At 44.6% G+C, this 14,502-nt stretch overlaps 1 protein-coding gene across 2 annotated transcripts in view; it reads left to right on the forward strand.

The window, feature by feature from the left end:
• Window positions 1–14,502, forward strand: part of LOC100987783 (serine/threonine-protein kinase 32B) — a 447,537-nt gene that overhangs the window by 116,372 nt on the left and 316,663 nt on the right. For both annotated transcript variants that reach the window (XM_034951905.4, XM_063603685.1), the window contains exon 3: window positions 1,430–1,581. In XM_034951905.4, the coding sequence (XP_034807796.1) occupies window positions 1,430–1,581 (152 nt within the window). The remainder of the gene's footprint in view (window positions 1–1,429; window positions 1,582–14,502) is intronic.

Here is a 14,502-nt window from a genome sequence, read left to right on the forward strand (position 1 = left end):
AGGACCACTGTCATCATAGCTGTCCCCAGCTTCTCCTGTGCTCCCCCAGAACCCATGTGCCTGAGTTTGGGTTTCCCCAGAATCAGGCTCCAAGGCAAAGATTTGAGGACAGGGCATGGGAGAGGCAGAAAGAACACAGGGAAGGGTAGGAAGGAAGACAGCCAGGAAAGGGTGTGCTGTTAAGCTTGTTACCCCACTGTGGGGCCGGGCAAACTTAGGAACTGCGGGAGCCAGTGTAGACACTGGCCTCAGCCTCATCCCAGGTGACGGGCAAGGGAGTGGGGGTACTGATACTCCAGGGCAAACTTAGGAACTGCGGGAGCCAGTGTAGACACTGGCCTCAGCCTCATCCCAGGTGACGGGCAAGGGAGTGGGGGTACTGATACTCCAGGGCAAACTTAGGAACTGCGGGAGCCAGTGTAGACACTGGCCTCAGCCTCATCCCAGGTGACGGGCAAGGGAGTGGGGGTACTGATACTCCAGGGCAAACTTAGGAACTGCGGGAGCCAGTGTAGACACTGGCCTCAGCCTCATCCCAGGTGACGGGCAAGGGAGTGGGGGTACTGATACTCCAGGGCAAACTTAGGAACTGCGGGAGCCAGTGTAGACACTGGCCTCAGCCTCATCCCAGGTGACGGGCAAGGGAGTGGGGGTACTGATACTCCAGGGCAAACTTAGGAACTGCGGGAGCCAGTGTAGACACTGGCCTCAGCCTCATCCCAGGTGACGGGCAAGGGAGTGGGGGTACTGATACTCCAGGGCAAACTTAGGAACTGCGGGAGCCAGTGTAGACACTGGCCTCAGCCTCATCCCAGGTGATGGGCAAGGGAGTGGGGGTACTGATACTCCAGTTTCTAACAGTCGTGGATCGAATGTTGCTCTGAGGACATTAATTCCCTGGCTTGGCTGGTCTGCTACATGGGCAGCAAAGTGGGCCCTACTGGCAAAAGAGAGTCCTCAGGGAGAGAAATGGAGGACTGGTGGATGGAAGTCAGGCAGGTGGGTGTAGAAGTGGGAAAGGTGAGGAGATTCAGGTGTGCACAGACGGAGTCTGCGACACTCGTGCACGCCACACATCTCAGGGTTATAGTCACTGGTGCTTTTTGCTTTTATCTATTTTCCTCGTGGGCTGTGAGCCCCTTGAGGGCAGGCCTGCTTCTTCCATCTTCTGTGTTTGCATCTCCTCTTTCAACACTTAGTACATGGCCAATGCTCATGTCAATGTTTAATAAATGGATGAATCCGGTCCAACTCCTCCATTCTGCAGATGCAGAGAGGTTGTGCCTAACTTAGCAGAGCTGCTCCCCTAGCAGATTTTAAGAACAGGGACGTGAATCCAGAAGTAAAAATGCAGTGCGGGGTGACATTTCTCCTTTGTCTCCCTTTTCGATTGTTGGCCTGACCGTTCTCTCCTTGGGCTGTCGCTCAGGTATGCATCGTGCAGAAGCGAGACACTAAGAAAATGTATGCAATGAAGTACATGAACAAGCAGAAGTGCATCGAGAGGGATGAGGTTCGGAATGTCTTCCGGGAGCTGCAGATCATGCAAGGGCTGGAGCACCCCTTCCTGGTCAATCTGTGGTGAGTGTGGCTCCATCCAGGGCTCCTGTGGGTTCCTCTGTGGAGAGCCAAATGCAAATTCGCCTCTGCTAGAGGGACTCTTCCGCATTGTAAAGGGAAAGGGATGAAATTTTCTGGGTTCAGTTATTTTGTAGAGTATTTTGTAGAGTACATTTTCTGATGAAGTCTATAGGCATATGTTTCATTTTCATTTTAATTCTGTCCTCTTATCTGATGAATCAGAGTTGAAAATAAATGGAGAAGTGTTTTGTGTATTTGAGAAGATATGTGGAACGTTATAAGAGAATGCCGAAGATAGGCTACTAAAGGGAGTGGGGAGCTCAGTGTTTCAGAAAGTCACAGCCATACAGCTGATGGCAGGAAGGGCAACTGGGAACCAGTATTCTACTTCAGTACAGATGGCTGCCCATCACGGACGTACCAAATTCGGAATTCTCTATCCTGCCCCCAAAACCTGCCATCACCCATGTTTCAGAACTTTCACTCCAACCCGTCCTTGGCTATTATCTTCACTTTAAATTTGCATCCTAGAAACACATCCTGTTGGTGGTTCCCTGCCTCTGTGCTTTTGCGTGTGAAATATCTTCCTAAAACACTCACGTCCCCTTCTCCAGTGTCCCCTAACCAACACCTGTGCGTTCCTGGCACCCAGCTTAGGAAACCCTTAGGTTAAGAGCCCTTGAAGAGCCACAGGCCAGCTGAGTGCACCTCGCGACCTCAGTCTTCTCCTGTGTTTGACCTAATGCCATCTTTATCACAGTGAACCCAGGTTATTGGGTTACTTATCTGTCCTCACACAGAAATTGCTTGTTTCTGGGGAGTCTAACACAGTATCTGACACATTGGAGGGACTTAGCAAATGTTTCCTAAGCTGGATTGTGTTGAAGGGGAGAGGGAGGAAAGGCCCCTTTAGGAGACAAATTCTGACCATTTCATTCAGCGGATCAGTTGACCCACTGACCTTAAGAGTTGGGATGGCCACCCTGGAGGGGTAAGTCTAACTTTGCACATACTTGACCATCACTGATTTCAGTTGCCCTGCACACTTAGAAGCACTTTGAACATTGAATGATAGGAGAACAAAGAGGAACACAGATTGTCCCATCTGAGAAAATCAAGGTGTGCGTGCCAGGTGCCACAGACGTGGGCATTGCCATGGAGAAAACCCAAACCAAACCTTGTCTGCTGGAGTCTCAGTATCCACCGAGAGTTTTTAGTGTCTCTGTGCAGTGATCTAAACACTTTGATTGGGAGAAATAAACCCCATCGTGTTTTGATTGCTATGCAAGGGAATTTTCTAAAGTAAATCTTTAATCCGAACAGCAATATGTGTTCTTGGCAAAATATAGAAAATAAAATACGTCAGAAAACAATAATTACCCAGAAGCTCTTCAGGCTCAGATTAAATTTTGGTGTGTAATTATTTTTATACTCCTTTTCTTGTATTTTTTTTCATATCAATGACATATAACTGTATGTGTTATTGATATATAAACATTCAGAGAAATTTTGTATTCCGTTTTCTGAATTAATATCTGGCGGGAGCACTACCTCCTTGTTACTGCAAACCCTTTGTAAATCATTTTTAATGGCTACATAATATTCCACTAAGGAAAAGCACAATAAGCCATCTAATCGAACCTTCATTCTGTCATGTAGGTTACTTGGGCTGTTTCTAATTATTTTGCCAATGTAAATACTGCTGAGATGATTATCTCTGAACCTGAAGTTTTTCAGGTGGGACTCCTTAAGGTGGACTAAGAAGATCAGATGCCTAGTGGAGCTTATGTGATGTATGTTAAAGGAGAGGAATGTGTTGGAGCAGCCTTTACTTAGGCACCTTTTTTTTTATTTTTTATTATTATTATACTTTTAAGTTTTAGGGTACATGTGCACAATGTGCAGGTTTGTTACATATGTATACATGTGACTTGTTGGTGTGCTGCACCCATTAACTCGTCATTTAACATTAGGTATATCTCCTAATGCTATCGCTCCCCCGTCCCCCCACCCCACAACAGTCTCTGGAGTGTGATGTTCCCCTTCCTGTGTCCATGTGTTCTCATTGTTCAATTCCCACCTATGAGTGAGAACATGCAGTGTTTGGTTTTTTGGCCTCGTGATGGTTTGCTGAGAATGATGGTTTCCAGCTTCATCCATGTCCCTACAAAGGACATGAACTCATCATTTTTTATGGCTGCTTAGTATTCCATGGTATATATGAGCCACATTTTCTTAATCCAGTCTATCATTGTTGGACATTTCGGTTGGTTCCAAGTCTTTGCTATTGTGAACAGTGCCGCAATAAACAGACGTGTGCATGTGTCTTTATAGCAGCATGATTTATAGTCCTTTGGGTATATACCCAGTAATGGGATGGCTGGGTCAAATGGTATTTCTAGTTCTAGATCCCTGAGGAATCGCCACACTGTCTTCCACAATGGTTGAACTAGTTTACAGTCCCACCAACAGTGTAAAAGTGTTCCTATTTCTCCACATCCTCTCCAGCACCTGTTGTTTCCTGACTTTTTAATGATCTCCATTCTAACTGGTGTGAGATGGTATCTCATTGTGGTTTTGATTTGCATTTCTCTGATGACCAGTGATGATGAGCATTTTTTCATGTGTTTTTTGGCTGCATAAATGTCTTCTTTTGAGAAGTGTCTGTTCATATCCTTTGCCCACTTTTTGATGGGGTTGTTTGTTTTTTTCTTGTAAATGTGTTTGAGTTCATTGTAGATTCTGGATATTAGCCCTTTGTCAGATGAGTAGGTTGCAAAAATTTTCTCCCATTTTGTAGGTTGCCTGTACACTCTGATGGTGGTTTCTTTTGCTGTGCAGAAGCTCTTTAGTTTAATTAGATCCCATTTGTCAATTTTGGCTTTTGTTGCCATTGCTTTTGGTGATTTAAACATGAAGTCCTTGCCCATGCCTATGTCCTGAATGATATTGCCTAGGTTTTCTTCTAGGGTTTTTATGGTTTTAGGTCTAACATGTAAGTCTTTAATCCATCTTGCATTAATTTTTGTATAAGGTGTAAGGAAGGGGTCCAGTTTCAGCTTTCTCCATATGGCTAGCCAGTTTTCCCAGCACCATTTATTAAATAGGGAATCCTTTCCCCATTGCTTGTTTGTCTCAGGTTTGTCAAAGATCAGATAGTTGTAGATATGCGGCATTATTTCTGAGGGCTCTGTTCTGTTCCATTGGTCTGTATCTCTGTTTTGGTACCAGTACCATGCTGTTTTGGTTACTGTAGCCTTGTAGTGTAGTTTGAAGTCAGGTAGCATGATGCCTCCAGCTTTGTTCTTTTGGCTTAGGATTGACTTGGCAATGCGGGCTCTGTTTGGGTTCCATATGAACTTTAAAGTAGTTTTTTCCAATTCTGCGAAGAAAGTCATTGGTAGCTGGATGGGGATGGCATTGAATCTATAAATTACCTTGGGCAGTATGGCCATTTTCACGATGTTGATTCTTCCTACCCATGAGCATGGAATGTTCTTCCATTTGTTTGTATCCTCTTTTATTTCATTGAGCAGTGGTTTGTAGTTCTCCTTGAAGAGGTCCTTCACATCCCTTGTAAGTTGGATTCCTAGGTATTTTATTCTCTTTGAAGCAATTGTGAATGGGAGTTCACTCATGATTTGGCTCTCTGTTTGTCTGTTATTGGTGTATAAGAATGCTTGTGATTTTTTCACATTAATTTTGTATCCTGAGACTTTGCTGAAGTTGCTTATTAGGTTAGGGAGATTTTGGGCTGAGATGATGGGGTTTTCTAGATATACAATCATGTCGTCTGCAAACAGGGACAATTTGACTTCCTCTTTTCCTAATTGAATACCCTTTATTTCCTTCCCCTGCCTGATTGCCCTGGCCAGAACCTCCAACAGTATGTTGAATAGGAGTGGTGAGAGAGGGCATCCCTGTCTTGTGCCAGTTTTCAAAGGGAATGCTTCCAGTTTTTGTCCATTCAGTATGATATTGGCTGTGGGTTTGTCATAGATAGCTCTTATTATTTTGAGATACGTCCCATCAATACCGAATTTATTGAGAGTTTTTAGCATGAAGGGTTGTTGAATTTTGTCAAAGGCCTTTTCTGCATCTATTGAGATAACCATGTGGTTTTTGCCTTTGGTTCTGTTTATATGCTAGATTACGTTTATTGATTTTCATATGTTGAACTAGCCTTGCTTCCCAGGGATGAAGCCCACTTGATCATGGTGGATAAGCTTTTTGATGTGCTGCTGGACTCGGTTTGCTAGTATTTTATTGAGGATTTTTGCATCAATGTTCATCAAGGATATTGGTCTAAAATTCTCTTTTTTGGTTGTGTCTCTGCCTGGCTTTGGTATCAGGATGATGCTGGCCTCATAAAATGAGTTAGGGAGGATTCCCTCTTTTTCTATTGATTGGAATAGTTTCAGAAGGAATGGTACCAGTTCCTCCTTGTACCTCTAGTAGAATTCGGCTGTGAATCCGTCTGGTCCAGGACTTTTTTAGTTGGTAAGCTATTAATTATTGCCTCAATTTCAGACCCTGTTATTGGTCTATTCAGAGATTCAAATTCTTCTTGATTTAGTCTTGGGAGGGTGTATGTGTCGAGGAATTTATCCATTTCTTCTAGATTTTCTAGTTTATTTGCATAGAGGTGTTTATAGTATTCTCTGATAGTAGTTTGTATTTCTGTGGGATCGGTGGTGATATCCCCTTTGTCATTTTTATTGTGTCTATTGGATTCTTGTCTCTTTTCTTCTTTATTAGTCTTGCTAGCAGTCTTTCAATTTTGTTGATCTTTCAAAAAACCAGCTCCTGGATTCATTGATTTTTTGAAGGTTTTTTTTGTGTCTCTATTTCCTTCAGTTCTGCTCTGATCTTAGTTATTTCTTGCCTTCTGCTAGCTTTTGAATGTGTTTGCTCTTGCTTCTGTAGTTCTTTTAATTGTGATGTGAGGGTGTCAATTTTAGATCTTTCCTGCTTTCTCTTGTGGGCATTTAGTGCTATAAATTTGCCTCTACACACTGCTTTGAATGTGTGCCAGAGTTTCTGGTATGTTGTATCTTTGTTCTGGTTGGTTTCAAAGAACATCTTTAGTTCTTCCTTCATTTCGTTATGTACCCAGTAGTCATTCAGGAGCAGGTTGTTAAGTTTCCATGTAGTTGAGCAGTTTTGAGGGAGTTTCTTAATCCTGAGTTCTAGTTTGATTGCACTGTGGTCTGAGAGACCGTTTGTTATAGTTTCTCTTCTTTTACATTTGCTGAGGAGTGCTTTATTTCCAACTATGTGGTCAATTTTGGAATAGGTGTGGTGTGGTGCTGAAAAGAATGTATATTCTGTTGATTTGGGGTGGAGAGTTCTGTAGATGTCTATTAGGTCTGCTTGGTGCAGAGCTGAGTTGAATTCCTGGGTGTCCTTGTTAACTTTCTATCTCGTTGATCTGTCTAATGTTGACAGTGGGATGTTAAAGTCTCCTATTATTATGGTGTGGGAGTCTAAGTCTCTTTGTAGGTCACTAAGGACTTGCTTTATGAATCTGGGTGCTCCTGTATTGAGTGCATATATATTTAGGGTAGTTAGTTCTTCTTGTTGAATTGATCCCTTTACCATTATGTAATGGCCTTCTTTGTATCTTTTCGTCTTTGTTGGTTTAAAGTCTGTTTTATCCAAGACTAGGATTGCAACCCCTGCCTTTTTTTGTTTTCCATTTTCTTGGTAGATCTTTCTCCATCCCTCTATTTTGAGCCTGTGTGTCTCTGCACGTGAGATGGGTTTCCTGAATACAGAACACTGATGGGTCTTCACTCTTTATCCAGTTTGCCAGTGTGTGTTTTTTAACTGGAGCATTTAGCCCATTTACATTTAAGGTTAATATTGTTATGTGTGAATTTGATCCTGTCGTTATTATGTTAGCTGGTTATTTTGCTCGTTAGTTGATGCAGTTTCTTCCTAGCCTCGATGGTCTTTACAATTTGGCATGTTTTTGCAGTGGCTAATACTGGTTGTTCTTTTCCATGTTTAGTGCTTCCTTCAGGAGCTCTTTTAGGGCAGGCCTGGTGGTGACAAAATCTCTCAGCATTTGCTTGTCTGTGAATTATTTTATTTCTGCTTCACTTATGAAGCATATTTTGGCTGGATATGAAATTCTGGGTTGAAAATTCTTTTCTTTAAGAATGTTGAATATTGGCCCCCACTCTCTTCTGGCTTGTAGAGTTTCTACTGAGAGATCAGCTGTTAGGCTGATGGGCTTCCCTTTGTGGGTAACTCGACCTTTCTCTCTGGCTGCCCTTAACATTTTTTCCTTCATTTCAACTTTGGTGAATCTGACAATTATGTGTGTTGGAGTTGCTCTTCTCGAGGAGTATCTCTGTGGTGTTCTCTGTGTTTCCTGAATTTGAATGTTGGCCTGCCTTGCTAGATTGGGGAATTTCTCCTGGATAATATCCTGTAGAGTGTTTTCCAACTTGGTTCCATTCTCCCTGTCACTTTCAGGTACACCAATCAGATGTAGATTTGGTCTTTTCACGTAGTCCCATATTTCTTGTAGGCTTTGTTAGTTTCTTTTATTCTTTTTTCTCTAAACTTCTCTTCTCGCTTCATTTCATTCATTTCATCTTCCATTGCTGATACCCTTTCTTCCCATTGATTGCATCAGTTACTGAGGCTTGTGCATTCGTCACGTAGTTCTCGTGCCGTGGTTTTCAGCTCCATCAGGTCCTTTAAGGACTTCTCTGCATTGGTTTTTCTAGTTAGCCATTTGTCTAATTTTTTTTCAAGGTTTTTAACTTCTTTGCCATTGGTTCAAACTTCCTCCTTCAGCTCGGAGTAGTTTGATCTTCTGAAGCCTTCTTCTCCCAACTTGTCAAAGTTATTCTCTGTCCAGCTTTGTTCCATTACTGGTGAGGAGCTACGTTCCTTTGGAGGAGGAGAGGCGCTCTGATTTTTATTGTTTCCAGTTTTTCTGCTCTGTTTTTTCCTCATGTTTTTGGTTTTATCTACCTTTGGTCTTTGATGATGGTGATGTACAGATGGGTTTTTGGTGTGGATGTCCTTTCTGTTTTTTAATTTTCCTTCTAACAGTCAGGACCCTCAGCTGTAGGTCTGTTGGAGTTTAATGGAGGTCCACTCCAGACCCCGTTTCCATGGGTATCAGCAGCGGTGGCTGCAGAACAGCAGGTATTGGTGAAACGCAAATGCTGCTGCCTGATCGTTCCTCTGGGAGTTTTGTCTCAGAGGAGAACCCGGCCGTGTGAGGTGTCAATCTGCCCCTACTAGGGGGTGCCTCCCAGTTAGACTACTTGGGGTTCAGGGACCCACTTGAGGAGGCCGTCTGCCTGTTCTCACATCTCCAGCTGCGTGCTGGGAGAACCACTACTCTCTTCAAAGCTGTCAGACAGGGACATTTAAGTCTGCAGAGGTTACTGCTGCCTTTTGTTTGTCTGTGCCCTGCCCCCAGAGGTGGAGCCTACAGAGGCAGGCAGGCCTCCTTGAGCTGTGGTGGGCTCCACCCACTCGAGCTTCCCGGCTGCTTTGTTTACGTACGCAAACCTCGGCAATGGTGGGCGCCCCTCCCCAAGCCTCGCTGCGGCCTTGCAGTTGGATCTCAGACTGCTGTGCTAGCAATGAGCGAGGCTTTGTGGGTGTAGGACCCTCTGAGCCATGTGCGGGATATAATCTCCTGGTGTGCCGTTTGTTACGCCCATTGGAAAAGCGCAGTATTAGGGTGGGAGTGACCCGATTTTCCAGGTGCCATCTGTCACCCCTTTCTTTGACTAGGAAAGGGAATTCCCTGACCCGTTGCACTTCCCGGGTGAGGCGATGCCTCGCCCTGCTTTGGTTCACGCACGGTGCACTGCATCCACTGTCCTGTACCCACTGTCCGGCACTCCCCAGTGAGATGAACCCGGTACCTCAGTTCGAAATGCAGAAATCACCTGTCTTCTGCATTGCTTACACTGGGAGCTGTAGACTGGAGCTGTTCCTATTCGGCCATCATCTTTTTTTTTTTTTTTTTTTTTTTTAAGATGGAGTTTCACTCTTGTCACCCAGGGTGGAGGGCAATGGTGCAATCTCGGCTTATTGCAACCTCCGCCTCCAAGGTTTAAGTGATTCTCCTTCCTCAAACTTCCAAGTAGCTGGGATTACAAGCGCCTGCCACCACATGCAGCTAATTTTTGTGTTCTTAGTAAAGACAGAATTTCACCACGTTGGCCAGGCTGGTCTCAAACTCCTGACCTCAGGTGATCTGCCCACCTCAGCCTCCCAAAGTACTGCGATTACAAGCATGAGTCACTGTGCCCAGCCTTAGGCACCATTTCTTGATCCTCTGTTCATGGTCCCCAAGACACTAACAGATTAGTGACAGATGCCCTTTGGTTACATGACAGGGCTGGGTATATAAGAAAATTATCTGCAAATGTCAGCCTCTGGTGGCTTTTATTTTATTTCCATCATAAGCAAGAAAGGTGTGAGCCTACTGCTTGACTTTGGAGTCACCCCTCAGACTCTCTGGGCCTCAACTTCCTCACTTGTCATAATGACCTAATAATGCCTTGTTTACCACTAGGAGTGTTTTGAGAATTAACTGAAAAGAAGACATGAAAGTAAATTTTCTGTAAGTAAAAATATTGTTCACCATAAGAGGTTATATATGTGTGTATGTGTATTAGTTCACTCTCATACTGCTATAAAGAACTGCCCAAGACTGGGTAATTTATAAAGGAAAGAAGTTTAATTGACTCACAGTTCTGCACGGCTGGGGAGGCCTCAGGAAACTTATAATCAGGGCAGAAGGCAAAGGAGAAGCCGGCATCTTCTTCACAGGGCAGCAGGATGGAGTGAGTGCCAGTGGGGAAAATGTCAGATGCTTATAAAACTATCAGATCTTGTGAGAACTCAGTATCACAAGAACAGCATGGGGGAAACCACCCTCGTGATTTAATTGCCTCCCACTAGGTCCCTCCCATGACATGTGGGCATTGTAGGGATTACAGTTCACGATGAGACTTGAGTGGGGACACAGCCAAACCATATCATTCTGCCCCTGGTCCCTCCCATATCTCATGTCCTCACATTTCAAGGCACAATCATGCCTTCCCAACAGTCCCCCAAAGTCTTAACTTATTCCAGCATTAACCCAAAAGTCCAAATCCAAAGTCTCATCTGCGACAAGGCAAGTCCCTTCCACCTATGAGCCTGTAAAATCAAAAGGAGGTTAGTTACTTCCTAGATACAATGGGGTACAGGTATTATGTAAATATACCCATTCCAAATGGGAGAAATTGGCCAAAACAAGGGGGCTACATGCCCCACACAAGTCCAAAATCCAACAGGGCAGTCATTAAACCTTTAAGTTCCAAAATGATCTCCTTTGACTTCATGCCTCACATCCAGGTCATGATGATGCAAGAGTTGGGCTCCCCAGGCCTTGGGCAGCTCTGCCTCTGTGGCTTTGCAGGGTACAGCCTTCTTCCCAGCTTCTTTCATAGGCTGGCACTGAGTATCTGTGACTTTTCCAGGTGCATGGTGCAATTTGTCAGTGTATCTGCCATTCTGGGGTCTGGAGGACAGTGGCTGTCTTCTTACAGCTCCACTAGGCAGTGCCCCAGTGGGGACTCTGTGTGGGGGCTCTGCTCCCACATTTCCCTTCTGCATTGCCCTAGCAGAGGTTCTCCATGAGGGCTCTGCCCCTGCAGCAGACTTCTGCTTGGACATCCAAGTGTTTCTATACATCCTCTGAAATCTAGGCAGAAGTTCACAAACCTCAGTTCTTGATTTCTATGCATCCATAGGCCCAACACCACATGTAAGCCACCAAGGCTTGGGGCTTGCACCCTCTGAAACAACAGCCTGAGCTGAACTTTGGCCTTTCTTAGCTACAGCTGGGACACAGGTCACCAGCTTTCAAGACTGCACAAAAAAACAAGGCCCTGGGCCTGGCCCATGAAACCATTTTTCCCCCATAGGCCTCTGGGCCTGTGATGGGAGGGGCTGCTGTGAAGGTCTCTGACATGTCCTGGAGACATTTTCCCCATTGTCTTGGTGATCAGCATTTGGCTCCCCATTACTTATGCAAATTTCTACAGCTGCCTTGAATTTCTTCCCAGAAAATGGGTTTTTCTTTTCTGTCATGTTGTCAGTCTGCAAATTTTCCAAACATTTATGCTCTGCATCCTCTTGAACATTTTGCTGCTTAGAAATTTCTTCTGCCAGATACCCTGAATCATCTCTCTCAAGTTCAAAGTTCCACAGATCTCTAGGGCAAGGGCAACATGCTGACAATCTCTTTGCTAAAGCATAGCAAGAGTGACCTTTACTCCAGTTCCCAACAGGCCCCTCATCTCCATCTGAGACTACATCAGCCTGGACTTAATTGCCCATATCACTATCAGCATTTTGGGCAAAACCAACAAGTCTCTAGGAGTTTCCAACTTTCCCACATCTTCCTGTCTTCTTCTGAGCCCTCCAATCTGTTGCAACCTCTGCCTGTTGCCCAGTTACAAAGTTGCTTCCACATTTTTGGGTGTCCCTATAGCGGTGCCTTACTACCTCGGTACCAATGTACTGTATTCATCAGTTCTCACGCTGCTATGAAGAAATATCTGAGACTGGATAATTTATAAAGACAAGAGGTTTAACTTACTCTCAGTTCTGCATTGCTGGGGAAGCCTCAGGAAACTTAACAATCATTGCAGAAGGCAAAGGAGAAGTAGCCACCTTCTTCACAGGGCAGCAGGATTGAGTGAGTGCCAGTGGGGAAAATGCCAGATGCTTATAAAACCATCAGGTCTTGTGAGAACAAACTCACTCACTATCACGAGAACAGCATAGGGGAAGCTGCCCCATGATTCAAATACATCCCACTGGGTTCCTCCCATGACATGTGGGGATTATGGAGTTTATAATTCAAGATGAGATTTGGGTGGGGACACAGCCAAACCGTATCAGCCATATCAGATAAATAGGTGTATCTATCACTTATTTATATAGTATCCACCTATTATCATATATACATGCCTATATGTATGATGCATAGATGATAAATACATAGATGATAGACAAATGGTAGATGGATATATTAGATAGATGATACATAAATGATAGACTAGATTAACAGATGATAGATATAGATGATAGATGATTAATAAATAGATGATAGATAAATAGATGATTGATAGGTAGATTGATAGACGATGGCCCTTCAAGCTACAAGTTAAAAGGAGAAAGGTCACCAGATCATTGGTCAGTACTCAGAACTTTGCACACTACAGGGGTCAGGAGTTATTTTGTTATGAAGGAGAAAAACCTAAACTTGCTTAAGCACAAAAGGGAATTGGCTTTTATAACTAAAACATTTAGACTGAGGGCTGATGTTGGCCTTGCACTGCCTTCTTTTGCTTTCCCCTGTGTTAGCTTTATTTTCAGAGCCACGAGTCACATTGAGCCCTGGTGGGTCCCATTTCTCCTGCCAGCTGAACAGCCCCAGCAGAGGCTGAGGCTTGTGGGCAGTGACAGACCTGGCTCTGGTCACACGCCCATTCCTGACACAGTGGAGGACAGTGCAGGGGGTTTGTCCCATTGAGTCTCATGGACAGGCAATGAGGGAAGGGGCTCTCCACAGGGAAATTCAGAGCTGTTTCTAGAAGAAAACAAGTAGAGTCTGTGCGGCCCCAGGACTGGTGCCTGCTGCCCACATGCCATGTCCTTGTCCAGGAGACTCCATATCAGCCCTGCTCATTTCTCAGAGACAGAAAGCAGGGCCCCAAGCAGTTCGCTATCTTGCCTGAACCATGTGATTTGCAATTCAGACTCAGACAGACCCACCATGTCCTAATGCTTCCAGTTCTTACAGGTGGCTGGCCACTAACATCTCCTGGGCACTTGATATGTGTCTCACTGAACTTCTTTAATTCTCCCAACAGCTATTTTCATTTCCTACTCTTATCCTACTATTTTTGGTCCCATTTTACAGATGGGGCAACTGAGTCATGCCACTAGTAAGTGGAGGAGATGGGACATGAAGCCAGGCTGTCTGGCTTCATGGCCCACTCTGGTCACCTCTCTACCACAGCTGCTGTGATGGGGCCCTGGCCCCTCCCTGCTTGGTACCACATCCTATCTCTTCCCTGATGGATCTCTTCCAGCTGTGCTTCTCTTTGGTGGCCTCTCTCACCCCAACCGGAAGAGGACACAGTGTGGAATTGCCTGTTGGGGTCATAAGGACACCACCACTTTATATTAATGATACATCAGCTTTTCATCGCATTACATGGAGGGTGAATTATTGCAGCCTTGGAAACCCTGACTGTACACCTTCTTGTTATTCTTTTTTCTGACATGCTCTACAACTGGCAGAGGCAAAGGCCTGCATTGATTAATTTTCATAGCAATTTTTGCCTCTAAAGAATGAATGATTTGTGCTCCTAAGCCTGTGATGACCCAAGTGGAGTTGTCAAGTGCAATTTTCACTTGTTGTAATGCAAAGCTGTTTTACTCTCTTGGGTTTAAGACAACGAAGGCAAAGGAGAGAGGGAAAGAAAAGCTGCACCCCAGAGAGTGAGGGTGTCCCATGAGTGGGAGCCCTGGTGGGATGGGTGTGGGAGAGGAGGAAAGGTGAGGGGAGAAAAGCAGCATGAGTGTTTCAACACTTTGAGGTCTGACCTCCCAGGTTCTCATCATAGCTCTGCCTCTAGCTGGCTATGATGCTGCTATGGACCAAATTGTGTCCCCCTGCCTCAAATTCATATGTTGAAACCCTAGCCCCCAATGTCACTGTATCTGGAGACAGGATCTTTAAGAGGTAATTACAGCTAAATGGAGTCATAACAGTGAGGCATTAATCTGATAGGACTGTGGTCTTATAAAAAGAAGAGAAAGATGGAGAGTGACACACACACACACACACACACACACACACACACACACACAGAT

This window comes from Pan paniscus, chromosome 3, assembly GCF_029289425.2.
Source record: "Pan paniscus chromosome 3, NHGRI_mPanPan1-v2.0_pri, whole genome shotgun sequence".
Classification (NCBI taxonomy): Eukaryota; Metazoa; Chordata; class Mammalia; order Primates; family Hominidae; genus Pan; species Pan paniscus.